This window comes from Talpa occidentalis, unplaced genomic scaffold, assembly GCF_014898055.3.
Source record: "Talpa occidentalis isolate TD23 unplaced genomic scaffold, MPIMG_talOcc4v2.1, whole genome shotgun sequence".
Classification (NCBI taxonomy): Eukaryota; Metazoa; Chordata; class Mammalia; order Eulipotyphla; family Talpidae; genus Talpa; species Talpa occidentalis.
The window spans coordinates 83,137,202-83,159,480 of NW_026555331.1; the positions used below are offsets into that span (position 1 = coordinate 83,137,202).

Genomic DNA, 22,279 nt, shown 5'->3' on the forward strand with positions numbered 1-22,279 from the left:
ATGAAATGCAATTTTGTTTTGTTTAAAGATTTTATTTATTTTTGCATAGAGGAACTGGGTTGTAGGCCAGAGATGCAGTGAGGTGGGGACTGAGAGGATTCACTAGAGACAGAGTGGAGAGCAGAACAGGCAGATCTACAGAAATATACTGCTAAGGGGAGCAACGGGTGAAACAGGTGATATCTGCTGCGCCATGTGGGTATCTGCCTGGCTGGGGATCCAAGTGGTGGGATGGGATCCCAGTGGTGGGCCATAATGGTAGTAGTGCTGAATCTAAAACCCTAGGGCACCAGGGAGGCCCCCAATTTTTCTAGGTTTAAATCCATCTGCTACAAGCTAGAATCCTGTTTCATGCTCACATATCCTTATTGCCCCACTATTACTTGCCTAATTTTTATTAGCCTCCTGCAAGAATATCTAAAATTTTGATATAGTTTAATTTTTTTAAAGATTTATTTATGCATACAAGAGCTGGGGTACAGGCCAGAGGTGCAGGGGGTGAGAGGATTCACCGGAGACAGAGTGGGGAAGAGAACAGGCAGATTGACTGAAGTACACTGCTGAGGGGAGCAGCGGGAGAGTCAGGAGAGGTCTGCTGTGCCATGTGGGTTGCTCCCTGACCATCTGGGGCTCGAACTCGTGCTGCAGAGGCTGCAAATTGCTTTATAGGGTGGTGCTTAACCCCTTGCGCCACCAGGGACGCCCTAGTTTAATTTTTTATTGTATTCATGTTTGCTTACTTTTATTTTACCAGAAATTAGCTTCTGTGCCAGAGATAGAAAATCTCCTTTTTGTATATTCGAATAGTTAAAACCTGTTAAGTAAATGATAAGTATAGGTGGTAGTAGGGTATGACAAAAATCTCGAATATGGTATGCAAATGATAAAGAACTGGGAAACACTATTGTTTGAAATTTGAGTTATTTCTGTATTTCCCCCATTCTAAGCAAGCCTGCAGTGATCTTTTTATAGCTAAATCTTCTTGCATGGACCAGTTATATTCAGCATAAATTAGTAGTAGTCCCAGAAATCTCAAAGAGCAAATGCATTTAGAGCTCCTATATTTTTGTATAATTTTATATCCAGAGGTTACACTATCACCAAACAGTAAATGAGAGGGCAGGTTTCCCTTAATCTATCTAATTTTGGACTAATTTTATTTAGTAGGTATGGCATTTTTCAGTTCTCAATGTTTACATAATATTCTTTCAGAAATTCCTAGTTTCTTTGCAATTTAGTAGTTACCTCCATATTAAGACTGTAACAGTTGCCTTTTATTTTATCATCGTAGTGATGATTTACTCTTTTATAGGAAGTCACGCTTAGCTGCCTTTTTTCAGTGATAATAGAGTAAAATTGTCTTTCATAGTAATGACATTATTTTTTCTTGTAGCTCGCTCAGTTTCGGCAAAGGAAAGCTCAATCTGATGGTCAGAATCTTTCTAAGAAGCAGAAAAAAAAGAGGAAAACTTCAAGCAGTAAGCATGATGTATCCTCAGATCCTGCTTTGAATATTGAGCACTCACAGAGTGATGATATATGTGTAAATAGTTCTCAGAAAGTGGGATCAACCTTATCTGCTGAATCCACAGTAATGAAAACTCTACACACTGGAGAAATTGTCAAACATGACGAAATCACTGTTGAAGTAAGTATTCTTCCAGATTTTTAGACAGGAGTATTCTAAGTAGAAAGTTGTTGCAGTGGTACTACTCATTAGCACCTTGTGCTTACCTTTTTGTGAGCTTGAGTCAATAAACAAGTATTGAACAACTGTTATACAGCAAGGATTGACCATTAAAGATACATGGGTGAATGTGAGTCTACCTTTTAGGAAACTAAGTCTACTGTGGGAGCCAGATGTAAAATAAGCCATGTACTCTGATTAGAGCCATCTAGTAATACTGTGCAAGGTGCCCTAGAATAAAGGGGAATGCCCCAATCAGCCTTTGTTTGTGTTTAGGAAAAGTTTCTTAGAAGATATAACAGGACTGAGCCTTGAAGTGTAAATTATATTTAGCTATAAGCAAAAAAGTAGAAAAGACACTTCTCCAACCACTGTGGAGAGCTGTGTGGAGATTTCTGGACCTACTAAACATAGAGCTTCCATATGATCCAGCAATTCCACTCCTAGGTATTTACCCAAAGGACACAGAAACATCAATTCCAAAGAGCACCTGCACCCCTATGTTTATAGCAGCACTGTTTACAATAGCTAAGCTTTGGAAACAACCCAAATGCCCAAAAGTAGATGACTGGATCAAGAAGATGTGGTACATATGTACCATGGAATATTACTCAGCACTCAAAAAAGATAAACACATGCAATTTGCAGCAACATGGATGGCGCTGGAAGGGATCATGCTCAGCGAAATAAGCCAAAAAGAAAAAGAAAAATACCGGATGGTCTCACTCATAGCAGGAATCTAGAAAACTTAAATAAGGGACCAGGAAAATGAATATAAGAAAGTGAAAATCAAAATCAACAAAAAACTATGAACCAGAGACACTTTTTGGGGGGTGGGGGGCGGGAGGGGAAGGATTGGGGTCAGAATGGGGCGTTTGCAATTGTATGGGGGAATATAAAAATAAAATTTAAGATTAAAAAAAATAAATAAATAAAAAAAAAAGTAGAAAAGACAACCTCTGTGATGAATCAATATGTGGTTTAAAGTGAATCACAGAATAATGGGGATTAGGTGGTGGTAATGGTGAGGGGCTAGAGCTTATACTTGGTTCATCGAAAGTTCTCAATTAATTTCTTTTCTTCTTAATGATATAATTTTCTAGATTTAGGAGATGAGGGAAGAATAAAGAATGAATTGGGATGGTGGATCCCCCAACTAAGATCATGAATACAGAATGATGGGATGCTTAGGAGGAAGAGTGTTAGACAAGGCCAATGATGATTGTAGTTTGGATTATGCCCTAGTAATTTATGTAAACACAGAACAATTTGTCTACAGGAATTTGACATTTATTCCAGAGTCCAGGCTGTTAATAGAGATTTGCTCTCTAACATATAAGATCTTTTACAGTAAAAGAAAATCTCTAACATATGAGATCTTTACATCCTGTTTAGAGTTTATTGAGCATCTTGGATATCTAGATTAATGTTTTTCATAAAATTTGGGAAGATTTGACCATAAATACTTCAAATATCCTTCCCCTTGCTATGTCCTCTTTCCGTATCTCCCATTAAACATATCTTATTATGTTTGATACTGTTCACAGATTCCTGATACTCTGTTCATTTTAATTTTTTTCCCCTTTCCTCAGACTGGATAATTACAATTGAACTATACTGAAGTTTGTGGGTTCTTTCTTATTCCTCCTTAAGAAGTGTTAAACCCCTCTATTAATTTTTTCATTTCATTTATTTTACTTTTAACTCTGGTTCTTTTATAAGTTATCTCTCTTTTAATGATACTCTCTATTTGGTGAAGCATCATTCATACAGTTTACTTTTTTAGACATTATTTTCCTCAGTTACTTGACCATATTTAAAATAATTAAAGTCTTTAATAAGTCCAGTATCTGTGTTTCCTTAGCAACAGTTTCTACTGACTGTTATTTTTCTTGTGTATAGGTCATACTTTCCTTTTTCTTTTGTGTCTGTTATAATTTTTTGTTGAAATCTGGACCTTTTAAATAATATGATATGACAACACTGGTGCTTGATTTGGTTTGAAGATGATTTGTTTTTCAGCATAACAAATGATTTAGACTCTTCACTATGAAATTTTAGCGTTATTAGTGCAAAGAATGTTTTGCTTACTATTTTAGCCCTACTACCACAGCTTTTAGTACACAGTACTTTTTTTTTTTAAGATTTATTTTATTTTTATGCATACAAGAGCTGGGGTACAGGCCAGAGGTGCGGGGGTGGGAGTGTGAGAGGATTCACCAGTGGGGAACAGAACAGGCAGATCTTCTGAAATACACTGCAGAGGGGAACAGTGGGCGAGTCAGGAGAGGTCTGCTGCACCATGTGGGTTGCTCCCTGGCGGAGGACCGAACTCGTGCTTGCAGTGGCTGCGGTTTGCTTCACAGGTTGCATCTTAACCCCTTGGGCCACCAGGGAGGCCCAGTACACAGTACATTTAAATCAATATCTATTTAAAAGGAATAACTTGATGAGCTGTGATGACTTCTGTCATGAAAATATTTTATTTTAAATTTAAAAAGAGTAACATGAGGGGCCTCCCCAGTGGTGCAGTGGTTGAGCGCTGGGCTGTGAAGCCCTGCAGCGCGGGTTCGATCCCCGGCCGCAAGGCGAGGGTCCCACATGGCGCACAGACCTCTCCTGATGCCTGCTGCTTCCCTCAGCAGTGTACTTTGTCAGTCTGCCTGTTCTGCTCTCCTCTCTGGCTCTGGTGAATTCTCTCACCCTCCCGCGCTTCTGACTGTACCCAGTGCTTGTATAAATAAATAAATCTTTAAAAAAAAAAAGATTTAATTAAAAAAAAAAGAGTAACATGAGTCAGGAATCACTTCTACAGAATTTTAGAATGAGGGCTAGCTTATTTCTGTTCCTAGTGTCATGGAGAAGATAGACTTAGAACTTGATCTTGAGTATGAATAAAATTTCCCTAAGTTATAGATGAGAAAGGAGACAGTGGATGGCTCATAATTGTTGACTGAAAAGGTAAAATATCTATTTCTTTTCTCACTTATGAACCAAGATTCTTAGGGTGAACAGTGAAAGCAGTGGAAATTTAGGTTTCCTTGTTGACTCTTCCCAGCCCTTCTAAATTGAACTTAAAAAGCCACTCACTTCATACCAAATCCTAGGGAGGTAAGGATGTAAGAACAATGTCTTTGAAAGTGCTTTGTAAGCTGCGAAGATGCTAATAACAAGAATTGTTTGTCTTCAAGTTAATATTTTCTAGTATCAAGATTTGATGGTTAGTCTTTAAATTTAAAGAAATTGAATTTTTTTGACTAACATTTTAGGACTTTGTTTTATTTCAAAGAGATCCAAAGGAAATTGGAGAGGAAGGGGGGGAAGTGGGCACAGTGGACTATGGTAAAGGACCATGGGTATATATATGGTGGGCGTGATGTAGTAGCATGCGTTTGAAGAGGTGGAATCCTCTATTTTGAATCATACATAGTGTTGTTAACCTGTTGTTACCTTCATAAAAAATAGTATAACAAAAATGGTAAGTGTAAGAAAAAGATACATTAATTGGCTAGACAGTATTATCAATCATCATGTTGTATAAAACCTTAAATATGCAGTTTCACTTTGGAAAATACAGGTATTTTTCATTAAAATATTAATTTTATGTTAACATGTAATGCATTGTCATTTTAAATAAAGATTTAGAAAAAAATGAGATATAAGAATTAGAATGATGATATATTTGGTGCTTTTGTCCTACAAATGATTTGTAGTGAGTGTAAGACCCTGTGTGAAAGTAATTCTTGATACTTTTATATTTATATTTAAATGTATATTAAAATTTTTATATTTACTTTAAAATGTATTATATTAAAATGTATTATATTAAAATGTATTAGTGATACATTTTAAATGCATTATTAAGCCATTGTGAGTAATAAAGTGAAATTTTTAAAGATTTGAGTAATTTCTTAAAGCATTTAGTGATAATTTTCTGTGTATGTTTTATTACATAGTTCCAATGAAATGACTTAGTTAAAAATAGTATTTAGGAAGTAGTAAAGTACAATATTTAAAGAAAAAACAGAAGGGCTTAATGTAATTGTTTTTACTTTGGTTTTAGCCGGAAAGTGAAATTTCAACAACAGCAGATGATTATAGTTCAGAGGTAAGAATAAATAATATTATGATTAACATTTTATATTATTCATGAAACTGTTATTAGTATTTCACTTCTTGAAACTCACATGCTTTTTTTTTCTTTTTTCTTTTTCTTTTTTATATGTATCTTTCACATCATTCTTTGTTTTTGTACAATGCATGCTTTCTCCTCTCAGATGTAGTCCCCGTAAAATTCCCATTATCCATTTTTCCTTGAACTGTCATCATACATAGTCCCTTGTGCTCCTCCCTCCCTGGTTAATCCTCTCCCTCCCCTAGTAATAGTTTTACTTCTTTCCCTGATTGGATTCCTTGTGTGTCTTTCTCTTGTCTTATTGCTCTGGCTGGGACTTCTAGTACTATATTGAAAAGCAGTGGCAAGAGTAGACATCCTTATCTTGTTCCTGATCTTAAAGAAAAGGCTTTAGCTTTTCACCATTGAGAATAATATTGTCTGTGGGTTCATCATATTTGGTTTTTTATCATGTTAAGGTATGTTCCTTGTATCCCGAGAATTTGGACAGCCTTCATCGTAAACAAATGTTGAAATTTGTCAGATGCTTTCTCAACATCTATTGCTATGAGCATATGGCTTTAATTTTTCTTTTTGTTGATGTGTTGGATTACTTTAATTGGTTTCCAATATTGAACCATCCTTGTGCCTCTGGACTAAATCCCACTTGATCGTGTTGAATTATCCTTTTGATGCATCATTGGATTCTGTTGGCAAGGATTTTATTGAGGATTTTTTCATCAGTGTTCATTAAGGAAATTGGCCCGTAGTTTTTTGTGTTGTCTTTGTTTGGTTTTGTTATTAGTGTAATGTTGGCATCAAAGAATGTATTTGGCAGTATTCCTTCTTTCTCAGTTTTTTGAAAGAGTTTGTGTAGGATAGGCTCTAGTTCATTCCTGAACATTTGGTAGAATTCGTTTGTGACATTGTCTGGTCCTGGACCTTTGTTTTTGGGGAATGTTTTGATTACTGTTTCAGTTTCACTGCTTTAATTTGTCTTTTGAGTTGCTCTATTTCTTCTTTATCTAGCTTTGGATGATCATATCGTTCTAGGAATTTGCCCATCTCTTCAAGATTGTTGAATTTGTTTGCATGTAAATGTTCATAGTAATCTCTGATAATCCTTTTGATTCTACTGAGCCTATTGTAATTTCTCCTCTTTTGTTTATGATCCTGTTTGTTTGTGTTTTCTCCCGTTTTTTCATTGCCAGCCTGGCTAGAAGTTTGCCTATTCTGTTTATTTTTTTGAAGAGTCCACTTTTGGCTTCGTTTTTCTTTTGGATAGTTTTTTTTTTTTAATTCTGTTTTGTTTATTCCAGCTTTGATTTTTATTATTTCCTTCTACTGGTTTTTGGGTTTTTTGTTGTTGTTGTTCATTTTCTAGTTCTTTGAGATGGGAGATTTTGTTGTTTCTTGAGTTCTTTCTTGTTTCTTGATGTGAGCATGTATTGCTGTATACTTTCATCTTTTACTGATTTTACTGTGTCCCATACATTCTTGAAAGTGGTGTCCTCATTGTTTGACTCAAATTTTTTTTTAAAATTTCTTCTTTGATCTCTTTAATCCAATGGTCTTCCATTAGTGTGAATTTCAATCTCCATGAAGTGGGAAGGTTCCTTGCTTACTTTTCATGGTTTATTTCTAGTTTGATGGCTTTATGATCAGAGAAGGTAGTTGGAATGATTTTGATCTTAATGTATCTGTTGATGTTTTTCTTATGGCCCAGTATGTGATCAATTCTGGAGAATGACCCGTGCGCACGTGAGAAAAATGTGTACTCAGATTTTTGGGGGTGCAGTGTCCTATACAAATGTGTTAAGCCCATGCAGTCTAGGTCTTTATTTAGGGCTCTAGTGTCCTTGTTTATTTTTTGTCTCATTGATTTGTCCATTGGTAGAGTGGAGTGTTGAAGTCTCCTACTATATATGTATTTTCTCTAATGTCTTTTCAGAGCTGATAATAATTTTCTTATACATTTTGTTGCTCTTTCATTTGGTGAGTACATGTTGATGAGTGTTAAAGCTTCCTAATGTACTGTCTGCTTAATCATAACATAGAGTCCATCTATGTGTCTTTTTACTTTTTTTAGTTTGAAGTCTGTTTTGTCTGATATAAGTATGGCTGTTCCTGCCTTCTTTTTTGGTCCATTTGCTTGTAGTATTGTTTTCCAAACTTTTACTTTCAGTCTGTGTTTATCATTTGTAGTTAAATGTGCTTCCTGGAGACAGCAGAAGGATGGATTTTACTTTGTCTTTTTATTGATGAGTTTAGTCCATTTATATTTGGAGTTAATATTGATATGTGACATCTGTACTTGCCCTTTTGTTTATCTTTTTATGATTTTATTCCTTGCCTTATTCTGTTCTTATTCCTTCCTCTGTTGGTTTTGGCTTTTGTAGTACTTCTTGTAGTACTTTTTGGAGAGTGGGGGTTTAGTAATAATGAATTTCTGGAGATTCTGTTTGTCTGAGAAGGTCCTTATTTTTTCTTCATAGAGGGGTAAAGTATTTCTTCATTTGTGGGGGTAAAGTATTCTTAGTTGGCATTTGTTGACTTGGAGTTTGTTGAATATGTCACTTCATTCTCTTCTTGCCTATAGTGTTTCTTAGGAGAAGTCTGATGTCAGCCCAATTAGTTTTCCTTTATAGGTTATCTGTTTCTTCCCCTTCATCGGCTTCATTATTTTTTTCCTTGGCTTGGACTCTTGGAAGTTTTACTATTATGTGTCTTGCTGTAGTTTCCTTTTCATTGTAGTATTTTGGTGTTCTTTTTTCATTTTTAAGATTTATTTATTTATGCATACAAGAGCTGGGGTACAGGCCAGAGGTATGGAGAGGGGGGATGTGTGAGAGGATTCGCCAGAGACAGAGTGGGGAACAGAACATGTAGATTGACTGAAATACACTGCTGAGGGGAGCAGCAGGTGAGATAGGAGAGGTCTGCTGCGCCATGTGGGTTGCTCCCTGGATGACTGGGGAATCCAACTTGTGCTGCAGTGACTGGTGATAGCTTGATAGCACTGTCTTTAACCCCTGCACCACCAAGGAGTCCCAATTTGGTGTTCTTCTAGCTTCCTGTATTTCTGTTTTCATTTCCTTCTTCATGCTTGGGAAGTTCTCTTCAGTTATCTCCTTTTTTGGTTCTTTGGTCTCTCTCCTCACCTTCTGGGATTTCTGTAACTCTTATATTTCCTTTCCTCATGATGTCATGCCAGAGTCCACCTCCTACCAGGGCTGGGTTTCCGTAAAGATGAGACAGCACTAGGCAAAGTAGAGGGATGAAGGAGGGGGAATAAGGAGACACAGACACTTGATAGGGTGCAAGTATCTCCTCCTGAGGAGGGTCTCAGCAGGCCTTTATACATCAGAAATTCTTTATGTGATCATTACATCATGCAGTCATGTGATTTCACTTTTTACATTGTTTTAGAACTTACTTTTTGATTATCAATCAGTGTCCAGCCCTTTCTTAATTTTCCCAGTATATGATTAACTTGGTTGCTTGGTTACATTACACATTTTCGTAGGTGATATATGTTATTCAAAAAATAGAAACAGGTGTTACACACAACGTGATTCAAGCAGTCAAGCTAGGTAACTAAAACAAGGCTAAGCGGGCATTGTAAAATTGAGTGCGGCCTCCTATTTTCTATATAAAATCAAGGGGTCCCGGTGCCATGGGAACAGTATGTGGTGTGTTTTTCTCGGACCATTTTGCCTCCTGGGGCGCCTCAGGGCCTTCTCTGGTGGGAGACTTTTGCCGGGCTCAGTTCCATCAGTTCTATCAAGTGTGGTTTGTTACAAAACTCAATGTTACTATGGTAACTGAATTACAGATTGAAGGACGTGGAGAATTATTGGAAACCGTTTCATTATCAATAATGTTGGAAGGTACATTTTTTCAAACTACTGAGGTGTGCATTACCAAAACTGGCATTGATGCCAACACTCATTGTGTTATTCTAAAGCTTATAGAAAATTTCCATGGTTTTGATAACTGCCACAAACAAATGAAAGGAAGCAGCAGGAGCCAGCTATCGAGTTTTCTGACTTTTCAGAAATCTTCCCCATGCCCGGACCTTTGTCAGACGGCATGAGTAGCATGGCCCGCGCCAATGTCAAATAGTTCTTGAGGTGTTTCTTCATTCTTTTTCCTTCGTACTTCTCTCTCTCTTTTTTCTTTTGGTTCTGTTTATATCTCTATCTTTGAGAGTGCTGGTTCATGGTTCTTTCTTCCGTTTCATCAATTCTGTTTTCATTGCTTTCCTCAGAGTTCTTTAGCTCCTCCATTAATCTTTTAATCTGCATTTCCTTCATTTCCTTCTTTAAGGACTCAATTTCATTCTTCAGTTCATTAATTATATTTCTCATATTCTTTTCCTTCTTGTCTTCTTTATTTTTGTGTGTGTGTGTTTTTTAAAGATTTATCTATTCATACAAGAGCCGGGGTACAGGTCAGAGGCGCGGGAGGGTGAGAAGATTCACCAGAGACAGAGCGGGGAGCAGAACAGGCAGATGGACCAAAAGCACTGCTGAAGGGAGCAGCAGGAGAGACAGGAGAGGTCTGCCGTGCCATGTGGGTATCTCTCTGGCCGGCTGGGAATCAAACCTGCGCTGCAGAGGCTGTGGACAGCTTCATAGTGCTGCGTTCAACTCACTGCGCCACCAGGGAGGCCCTTCATTATGTTTTTTAATCATGACGATTTTAAATTCTCTATCTGGCAGGTAGAGAAGTTCTTCCATGTCATTGTTGTTGAATTCTGGTGGCTGATTCTGGTGTGTCCTTCCCCTGAGGGCTTGCTTGGCTGTTTGTATTTTTCCTTCTTCCTGTTGCTTGTTTTCAAATTTGTCTATTGCATTGGGCCACTGAGCCCTCCCTGTCTCTACCCAGTTCCGAAATGGATGTGCGTGGCGTGCCCCAGCCTTGCTCAGCATGCGCTTTCCTGCTCACTTCATGCTTTATATTTTTATAAATATAAGAGAACATCGCGATCTACAAATGACCTAGAAAATATAAAAAAATAAGTTTTTCTGATATATCTTTTCTTGGATTGTTGACTGAGTTTTTAAGTTTGTTTGAGTTTTAATTTCTAGGAAAGCATCTGATAATGTTTTCCCAGGATACATGATTGTTACTGGCTATCCATATATAATAGTAAATATTTCGTAATACAGGCTATTTCATTTTGAGTTAGGCTTTTTACAAATGCTTGAGTTCTAGTTAATTATATAAATTATCTTATTGGAATTAACATTCTAATAGTTAATTTTATTTTAGGTGATGAAAGTGAAGGTAGGCATTGACCACTGTAAGAAATACCTCTTTATGTGTTAGTAATAAATAGATGTCATTTTATCTTTGTTTTTACTCCATTAGATGTGGTTGTCATTTCTTTGGGTCAGAATTTTAGAACATAAGAAACTGTTCCTTACTCTGAATAGTTTAGCCCTTACCTCAGTGTATTCTGTAAGTTTAAATTTATTTAGGTTTTAATGCGCAAAGACAACTTCTTAAATGAGCATATTACTGTTTGGGGTTGCTAATGGAAGTAATTTGACAGTTCAAAAGTTTAATGTTTTTAAAAACTGGGAACATAGTAAAATGTGGTTAGAAAAATAATTAACTAATAATTAAAAAATAAATTGGTACCTGATTTAGCCTATATAAAGTTGCTTCTATGGCAAGTATCTCAATTTAAAATCACAACTTGCAAATCAGAGTATCCTTTCATGTGACTTTAATTTTGGACTTAGATATGAAAATGCTGCATTTCTCTTTTTGTAATGCCTTAATTATTTTTCTTATTTTTTAATAATTGTTTTATTTTTAATATTTATGTTTTATGTCCTTGTTAATTTTGGACTGTATTTGATTTCTTCCTTCAGGTGTAGTCCCATAACTCTCCAACTACCATAGTGACTGTGATCCATCAGCACAGTCCCTTGTGCTCTTCCCTCCCCTTTTTCAACATCTCTCCCTCCCCCTTCCCTGTTGTATACCTCAGATCTGAGTCAGCTTGCCAGTTTTGTCTTCTTGATCCTTTGCTTGGCCTCTCTATATTTCGCATATAAGTTGAACCATCTGATACTTACCTTTCTCCTTCTGGCTTATCTCACTAAGCATAATCCCTTCCATCTACATCCATTTGTTGCAAATGTTATGAGTTTATCTTTTTGGATCACTGAGTATTGTTTCATTGTGTATATACACCACATTTTCTTGATTCTTTCATCTGTTTTGGGGGCATTTTGGTTGTTTCCATATTTGAATGCCTTAATTCTTATAGTTTGTCTTTCTTGATTGAAGGATTCAGTTGCTTTGGTGCTTGAACTGCCTGTCATCGGGGCACCTTAGGACTCTGCAATGTGTATTTTTTTCTTTACACCTAAGAGATATTTTTATCAGCCAGGTGCTACAGGTCAGATCATATGATGCATACCCCTTGAAATTTGGTTGAAATTTATATGGCCATTTTCTCATGTTGGGATAATAGAATAAAATTTAATTTTTATTGACACAAATTTGAAAGCATAAAACATCAAAAGACTGGGATTTTCAGATTCTCTATGAAAAAGTAAATAATATTGGAAATTATTGTTTTAATAGAACATTTTTTGCTCATGGTTTTTTACATTAAATTGGTGTGGATTCTGAGGTTCAAAAAATCATATTGAAACTACATATCTGTGATACCTAGTAAATAATGTGCTTCAAAGCAAGGTACAAATGGTATGTAAATATCCTAGAGATAAAAGTTAGTATGTTTGCCATAGTTCAGCAATAAAAAGTATATTTTAGGAGGGGGCGGAGCAACATGGCGGCGAGGAGACGCTGCGAGTAAGATCTCCCATTAAAAAAAGTGAATAGGGAGGAAAAGCGGCAGGTCCCAGTGAGAACTGGGACACGGAAGATAAACGGGTGACTCCAGCAAACTACCCGAAGAAGAAAGTGGCCATAAAAGAGGACTAGAAGGGAGGGAAGCGCAGAACCCTGCTCCCCTCCCCCGCCCACAGAGTCGGCACTCTCCGACCCGCAGAGAGGAGGAAAACAACAAACCAAAACGGCCAACAAGAACAAACGACGCAGCAAGCGGGACTGTGAGTGGAAAGGAACTATTGCAGCCACCACACCCCGTGAACGGGAGCTGAGGCGAACCCTGCAGGATCCGCCACGGCGGTGAGCGAACAGCTCCGGGCGCCATTAGAGAAGAACAAAGACCCTGGGAGACGCGCACACAGCCCGGGCTGCCGGTAAGCTTGCGCGGAAACGCGGCGCGCTCAACGAGCTTGAAAAGCAAGTGCAGACCGGAATCGCGGCTGCCCAGGTACCCGCGCCTGCGACCTAGGCTTGCGGGGAGACGACCTAGGCTTGCGGGGAGACGCGCGGAGGTCTTCACTGAGGTGAAGGTCCCTCCCTGAGTAAGCAGGAACCAGGCACCCAGGCACGGGAGCAGTGTAAAAGGCGCCATTCCCGCGCCACTGAACTGGGCTACAGCCCGCGTCCTGGAACTGAGGGCTTTGAACTGAGACCCCGGGCACGAAAATTCGGGGCGTGGGTTCTCCACGACAGTGGGGCACAAGGCAGACACAGCACCCCAAAGCTGTTGAGGTGTACCCTACCATTCCCGCTCTGTTCCCTGTCCCACGGGGTGGGGGGAGGCGAAAAACAGCCCCCCAAGGACAATAGGAGAGATCTCTGGCGCCACCTAGTGACCAGGAAAAAAAAGTCACTAACACCCCATAGAACAGGAAATTTCTTAAGACTGCTTGAAAAGGGCAGAAGGCTTCTGGAGGATCCAGTGGCCAGCCGGGAAGTTATTCCACGCCAGGCCCCTTCCGACCAGCAGTCTGAGCCCACAGAGGGAGCAGGCACCCACGTCCGGGGCAGACCTGGTGCGCAGAAGAGTGTGCCTGAAACCGGAGGCGCAGGGACTGCATCCCGCTTCGCCATTTGAGAACAGGGACATTTCTTCAGTAAAAACTGCCTAAAACCAGCAGAAAGCTCCCCCAGAAGACAGAGATGGCTCCTGGAAGAGCCAGAGGGGAGCGGAGAAGTTCACCCAAGATACCAGTCAGTCCAAGCAACACAGTGTCCCAACGCATACGACAAATTAGAAAACAGACAGTAGGGAGTAGAAGAACCACACGCAACCTAACAACTCCTCAGGAAAGAAGCACACCACAAAAAGAAAACCACTCCCCAGATTGCAACGACAGCAACTTGGAAGAACTTCTGAGCCTTCCAGAAAGAGAATTTAAAATTGCCATGATTAAAAAAGTGATAGATCAGAAGAAGGAAATTGAGTCCCTAAAGAGGGAAAACAATTGTCAGAAGAATGAAATTGAGTCCCTAAAGAGGGAAGTAAAAGAAATGCAGGAGATCAAAGAATTAATGGAGGAACTAAAGAACTCCGGGAAAAGCAAGGAAAGCAGAATAGATGAAATGGAAGAACGAATAAGTTCTCTTGAAGACACAGAAATAAAAAGAACCAAAACAGAAAAGGAAAGAGAAGTACGAAGGAAAAAGAATGAAGAAAGACTTCGGGAACTATCTGACTCCATGAGGAAAGGAAATATAAGAGTTATAGGAATTCCAGAAGGAGAGGAGAGAGATGTAGGAACAGAGAAAATATTCCAGGAGATAATTGAAGAGAACTTCCCAAATGCGAAGAAGGAGCTGAAAATTGATATACAAGAAGCAAGAAGAACACCAAACTTCCACGACGAAAGGAAAAACACAGCAAGACACATAATAGTAAAGCTCCCAAGAATCCAGGACAAGGAAAAAATAATGAAGCTGACAAGAGGGAAGAAACAGATAACATTCAAAGGAAAACCAATCAGGCTGACATCAGACTTCTCTGAAGAAACACTACGGGCAAGGAGAGAGTGGAGGGACATAGTCAACAGACTCCAAGAAAACAGATGCCAACCAAGAATACTCTATCCCGCAAAGCTCTCTTTCCTCCATGAAGAAAGAATATGGACCTTCCCAGACAAAGAGAAACTCCGGAATTTCATTACGAATAAACCCCTACTCCAAAAAATACTACAAGGCATCCTAAAGCCAGAACCTCAGAGGGACGAATAACAACGAAAGAAGACCAAAAAAAAAAAAAAAAAAGTTATTAAAAGAATAAATAAAATCAAAGGAAAGACAAACATAATGGCAAATACAGATGCTAACATATCAATATTAACTCTAAATGTAAATGGACTTAACTCTTCAATAAAAAGACACAGAGTTGCAGCCTGGATTAAGAAACAAAACCCAACCTTTTGCTGTCTCCAGGAAACACATTTAGCTACAAAAGATAAAAATAGGCTCAAAGTCAAAGGATGGAAAACAATCCTACAAGCAAATGGGCCAAAAAAGAAAGCAGGAACAGCTATACTTATATCAGATAAAACAGACTTCAAACTCAAAAAAATAAAAAGAGACCCCAATGGTCACTACATTATGATTAAGGGGACAATACTTCAAGAAGAAATAACATTCATTAACATATACTCACCAAACGAAAGAGCACCAAAATATATCAGACAACTGTTGTCCTCTCTGAAAACAGACATCAGAGAAAACACATACGTAGTGGGAGACTTCAACACACCACTATCAACAATGGATAGATCAACAAGACAAAAAATAAGTAAAGAAACTAAAGCTCTAAATAAGGACCTAGAGCATTTGGGCTTAACAGACATCTATAGAACACTAAACCCAAAAAAAAAGGAGTACACATTTTTCTCAAGCGCACACGGATCATTCTCCAGGATCGATCACATACTGGGGCACAATACAAACATCAACAGATACACCAAGATTGAAATCATACCAACCATCTTTTCTGACCACGAAGGCATCAAACTAGAAATAAATCATAAAAAGAAGGCAAGGAACTATCCTACCTCATGGAGATTAAAAGCCACACTACTGGAAGACCACTGGACTAATGAGGAGATCAAAGAAGAAATTAAAAAATTCTTTGAATTGAATGACAAGGAGGACACCAATATCCTAAATGTATGGGATGCAGCAAAAGCAGTAATGAGAGGAAAATATATAGCAATAGAAGCTCACATCAAAAAACAAGAAAGAACTCAAAGAAACAACCTAATCTCGAAGCTCAAAGATCTAGAAAAAGAACAACAAAAAAAAACCCAAATCCAGTAGAAGAAAAGAAATAATAAAAACCAAAGCAGAAATAAATGAAATTGAAACTAAAAAAACAATCCAAAAGATCAATGAAACCAAGAGCTGGTTCTTTGAAAAAATAAATAAAATAGACAAACCCCTAGCCAGGCTCACAAAGGAAAAAAGGGAGAAAGCACAAATAAACAGGATCAGAAATGAAAGAGGAGAAATCACAACGGACACAGCAGAAATCAAAAGAATAATCAGTAACTACTATGAACAGTTATATGGAAACAAGTTCAACAATCTAGAGGAGATGGACAAATTCCTACAACTCTACAATCACCCAAAGCTAGATAAAGAAGAAATAGAACACCTAAACAGACCAATTACAATTAGCGAAATTGAAATGGTAATCAAAAACCTCCCCAAAAACAAAAGCCCAGGACCTGATGGATTTACAAATGAATTCTACCAAACATTCAGAGACGAATTAGTGCCTATCCTTCACAAACTCTTCCAAAAAATTGAGAAGGAAGGGACAATACCAAACACGTTCTATGAAGCCAATATTACACTAATACCAAAACCGAATAAGGACAACACAAAAAAGGAAAACTACAGGCCAATCTCCCTAATGAACACTGATGCAAAAATCCTCAATAAAATTTTAGCTATCAGAATCCAACAATGTATCCATAAGATAATTCACCACGACCAAGTTGGATTCATTCCAGGGGCACAAGGATGGTTTAACATCCGAAAATCAATCAACGTTATCCAACACATCAACAAAAAGAAATATAAAAACCATATGATAATATCAATAGATGCTGAGAAAGCTTTCGACAAAGGGCAACACCCATTCATGATAAAAGCCCTTGAAATTCTTGGGATACAAGGAACATACCTCAACATCATAAAGGCCATCTATGACAAGCCAACAGCCAGTATCATTCTCAATGGTGAAAAGCTGAAAGCAATTCCATTAAGATCTGGAACAAGACAAGGATGTCCACTCTCACCACTGCTTTTCAATATAATACTGGAAGTCCTAGCCAGAGCAATAAGACAAGAGAAAGACATCCAAGGAATCCAAATAGGAAAAGAAGAAGTCAAACTATCACTATTTGCAGATGATATGATAATATACATAGAGAACCCCAAAATCTCCACAGAAAAACTAATTCAACTCATCAGTCTGTTCAGTAAAGTGGCAGGATACAAAATCAACACACAAAAGTCAGTAGCCTTCCTATACACAAACAATAAATCTGAAGAAGAAGAAATCAAAAAATCCACCCCTTTTATTATTGAAACAAAAAAAATCAAATATTTGGGAATAAATCTAACAAAAGAGGTAAAGGACCTATACAAAGAAAACTATAAAACCCTGTTAAAAGAAATAGAAGAAGACACAAAGAAATGGAAAGACATCCCCTGCTCATGGATTGGAAGAATAAACATTATTAAAATGGCCATCCTACCAAAAGCAATATACAGATTCAATGCTATGCCAATCAAAATCTCAATGGCATTCTTCAAAGAAATAGAACAATTATTGATGAAATTCATATGGAATCACCAAAAACCCCGAATAGCCAAAGCTCTACTGAAAAAAAAAAAGAAGGAAATGGAGGCATCAAACTCCCAGACTTCAAACTATACTACAAAGCCATAATCATCAAAACTGCATGGTATTGGAACAAGAACAGACATACAGACCAATGGAATCGAATAGAAAATCCAGAAATAAACCCACAGATTTATGGTCAACTAATCTTTGACAAAGGAGCAAAGACTATGCATTGGAGCAAAGAAAGTTTGTTCAATAAATGGTGCTGGGAAAACTGGGTCGCTACATGCAAAAGAATGAAGCTTGACCACTACCTAACACCATACACAAAAATCAACTCAAAATGGATTAAAGAACTAGACATAAGACCTGAAACCATAAAATACATAGAAGGAAATATAGGCGAAACACTACGGGATTTGCACATCAAAGACATCTTTACAGACACATCACCCAAAGCAGTGATAGTGAAGGCAAAGATAAACAGCTGGGACTACATCAAATTAAAGAGCTTCTGCACAGCAAAAGAGACAATAACAAAAACAAAGAGAAACCCCACCAACTGGGAGAACATTTTTGCACCCAACACTAATGATAAAGGACTGATCACAAAAATCTGCAAAGAGCTGATGAGACTCAGCAACAACAAAGAAAATAATCCAGTCAAAAAATGGGCAGAAGAGCTAAAAAGAAACTTCTCTGAAGAGGAAATGCAAATGGCCAACAGACATATGAAAAAATGTTCAACATCACTTGTAATCAGGGAAATGCAAATTAAAGCTACCATGAGATACCATCTCACACCAGTGAGAATGGCACATATTAAAAAAACTAGCAACAACAAATGTTGGCGAGGGTGTGGAGAAAAAGGAACTCTTCTGCACAGTTGGTGGGAGTGCAAACTGGTCCAGCCACTATGGAGAGCTGTGTGGAGATTTCTGGATCTACTAAACATAGAGCTTCCATATGATCCAGCAATTCCACTCCTAGGTATTTACCCAAAGGACACAGAAACATCAATTCCAAAGAGCACCTGCACCCCTATGTTTATAGCAGCACTGTTTACAGTAGCTCAGCTTTTGAAACAACCCAAATGCCCAAAAGTAGATGACTGGATCAAGAAGATGTGGTACATATATACCATGGAATATTACTCAGCATTCAAAAAAGATAAACACATGCAATTTGCAGCAACATGGATGGCGCTGGAAGGGATCATGCTCGGCGAAATAAGCCAAAAAGAAAAAGAAAAATACCGGATGGTCTCACTCATAGCAGGAATCTAGAAAACTTAAATAAGGGACCAGGAAAATGAATATAAGAAAGTGAAAATCAAAATCAACAAAAAACTATGAACCAGAGACACTTTTTGGGGGGTGGGGGGGCGGGAGGGGAAGGATTGGGGTCAGAATGGGGTGTTTGCAATTGTATGGGGGAATATAAAAATAAAATTTAAGATTAAAAAAAAAAAGTATATTTTACATGTATGTATATGTAATTTTATATATTCACAGTTACATTTGCTGAATATTTGCGTGAATAATTACATGTGTACATGTATACATATGTATATTTTGCAAACAAAGATTTCTGCCTGCTCTGCTCCCCACTCTGGCTCTGGTGAATTCTCTCACCCTCCTGCGCTTCTGACTGTACCCAGTGCATGTGAAAACAAAACAAACAAACAAATAAAATAAATAAATAAAACATGCCTCTAAAAAAAAAAAAAAAAAAAAAAGATGTATCACTTTACTATGATTTATCTTGATACTTTTTAATGTTTTTCACAAAGACTAAAATGATTTACTGATTTAGAATGCAAAAAAACAATGATTTAGAGGATTATATTGAACAAATTATGAAATTATTTTTCACAATTTGACCTGATTTTAGCCATAGCCCTTATAATATTCTGTTGAGTGTTTTGATTCTATTGAAGTATCATTTTAGTACAGTAAATATCCTTTTCTTATGTATTTGTATGATATTAAAATTTTTTTAATGTAAATGTAAAATTAATTATTTTATTCATTATGATAAATTTTTTTCCTTAAGATTTATTTATTTATGCATCCAAGTGCTGGGGTGCAGGCCAGAGATGCAGGGCAGGGGTGAGAGGATACACAAGAGACAGAGTGGGGAGCAGAACAGGCAGACTGACTGAAATACACTGCTGAGGAGAGCAGCAGGTTGAGACAAGAGAGGTCTGCTGCACCATGTGGGTTAACTCCCTGGCCAGGGATCAAACTCATGCTGTAGTGAGTATATGGATCGCTTTTAGCATTGTGTCTTAACACCTTGTGCCACCAGGGAGACCCCTATAATAAGTTTTGAAAGCAGTCATATAGTTTTTAAGAAGCTAATACTTGTGTTGTTCAAGTATTGAACAATTGCTTATCTTAGAGAAAAATTAAGCTGAATGTTGGCTACATAGAATACGTTAGAAATAACTACTATAAACATCTAATTTATGTAGCAGTGATTTCATTTCTATATAATGTGTTATCTGTTGTTTAATATATTTGAAGTTATTTATAAAATCTATTTCATTACATTTACTCCAAAATGAAATTTTTAATAGATGCTTATCCAGATGCTTCATTTCAGAATCAAGAAAAGCTAATAAAAATTAGAAGAATTTAATTTGAAAGTTATTGCAAGTGTTTTGATATTAATCATCTTGATAAGAGTATTTATTCCTGCCTTCTGATAGTTTCCACAAATTGCAATATTCTATTATCATAAAGGTTATTGTTTTTAGCTTTGTTTTTCATTAATTATACTTAGGGGAGACAGAAGAGGCCTCAAACTCTGACCGTAGAACTCTTTTCTTCCCCTCCAGTTTTTTTGAGATATAATTCATAATTATTAATGTATACATTTAAGGTATAATTATAAATAGCGTAATGGTTTGATGGATATATATTGTGACATGAATACCATAATATGTGTAATTAACATCCATTGTTTCATACAGATAATAAAAAAACAAAATTTTTTTCCTTATGAGGAGAACTTTTAGGATTTTTTTCTCTTAACTTTATCATACAGCAGTGTTAACTAGTTATCATATTGTACATTATATCCCCAGTATTTCTGTAATAACGGGAAGTTTGTACCTTTTAACCACCTTACTCCAGTTCCTTCCACCAACCCCCCACCTCTGGTAACTACAAATCTGGCCTTTTTTTGTTGAGTTTGGAGTGTATGTGTTGGTGAGAACGTAACAATATTTTTCTTTATCTCACTTATTTTACTTAGCAAAGTGTTCTTTCATGTTACTGCAAAAGTCAGAATTTCCTTGGGTTTTGGGGCTGAATATTATGCCACTGTGTCTGGTGAGTCTGGGGTGTGTGTGTGTGTGTGTGTGTGTGTGTGTGTGTGTGTATCACAACTTCTTTATCCATTTATATCAGTGGGCACTACTTAGGTTGTTTTCCATATTTTGGCCATTATAAATAATACTGCTTTGAACTTGGGGGTACAAATACCTTTCTGAGTTAATATTTTCATTTTCTTTGTCTGTATTTCCAGAAGTGGAATTGCTGAGTCCTATGGCAGTTCTGTTTTGAATTTTTTTAGGAATCTCATAGTTTCCCATAAGGCTGTATTAATTTACAGTCCCACCAAGAGTTCGGAAAGGTTTCCTTTCCTAAGTTCTCACCAGCATTTGTTGTTGCTTATCTTGTTTTACATTTTTTATTGAAGTAATATTGTATTCTAACAACACATAGGTTTCAGATATACATTATACTTCAAAATCTGTGTATAATATGTTATGATTCCCACCAAAAATCTTACTCCCACTTCTCTTGTCTTCTTGATGATGTCCATTCTGACTGGTATGAGGTGATATTTCATGAAAGTTTTGATATGCATTTCTCTAATGACTAGCATTAGTAATGTTGAACATCTTTTCATGTACCTGTTGGCTATTTATTTATCTCCTTTGGAAAAGTATCTATTCGGGTTCTTTGCCCATTTTTAATTGGATTATTTGTTTGTTTTGTTACTGAGTTATATTGAGTTCTTTATTTCAGAAATTAATTCCTTATCAGATTTATGGTTTATAAATATATTTTCCCATTCTGTAGGTGGTCTTTTTCACTTTGCTAATTGTACGGAAGCTTTCTAGTTTGATCTATGCCTACTTGTTTCATTTTGTTTTTGTTGGATGTTCTTTAGATCTTATATCCAGTAAAATTTTTGTCAAGACCCATGTGAAGGCTCTTTCTTCCTATGTTTTCTTTTAGGGATTACTTCATTTCATGGTTTACATTTAAGTCTATTATCCATTTTGAGTTTAAATTTGGTGTAAGATGGGAGTCTAATTTCATTCTTTTATTATGAATATCCATTTTCCCCCAGTGCCATTTATAAAGAGATTGTCTTTTTGTCATTGATTATTATTGACACCCTTGTCAAACAATAGTTGACACCATACATACATGTTTGGGTTTATTTCTGGGCTCTCTGTTCTGCTTTATTGATCTATTTTTTATGCTAGTGTCATACAGTTTTGATTATTATAACTTTAAAATGTATGATATCAGGGCCTCCCTGGTGGCACAGGGGTGAAGTCAACGCTATCAAGTTATCACCAGCCACTGCAGCATGAGTTCCATCCCCAGCCAGTGACTGACCCAAATGGCACAACAGACCGCTCTTGTTTCTTCCACTACTCCCCTCAGCAGTGTATTTCAGTAGATCCACCTGTTCTGCTCCCCCACTGTGACTCTGGTGAATCCTCTCATCCCCCTGCACCTCT

At 37.2% G+C, this 22,279-nt stretch overlaps 1 protein-coding gene across 7 annotated transcripts in view; it reads left to right on the forward strand.

Moving 5' to 3' along the window:
- The window catches only part of AKAP9 (A-kinase anchoring protein 9), a 147,780-nt gene that overhangs the window by 14,387 nt on the left and 111,114 nt on the right, over positions 1-22,279 (forward strand). For all 7 annotated transcript variants that reach the window (XM_037507653.2, XM_037507644.2, XM_054692324.1 and 4 more), the window contains exons 2-3: positions 1,394-1,648; positions 5,751-5,795. In XM_037507653.2, the coding sequence (XP_037363550.1) occupies positions 1,394-1,648; positions 5,751-5,795 (300 nt within the window). The remainder of the gene's footprint in view (positions 1-1,393; positions 1,649-5,750; positions 5,796-22,279) is intronic.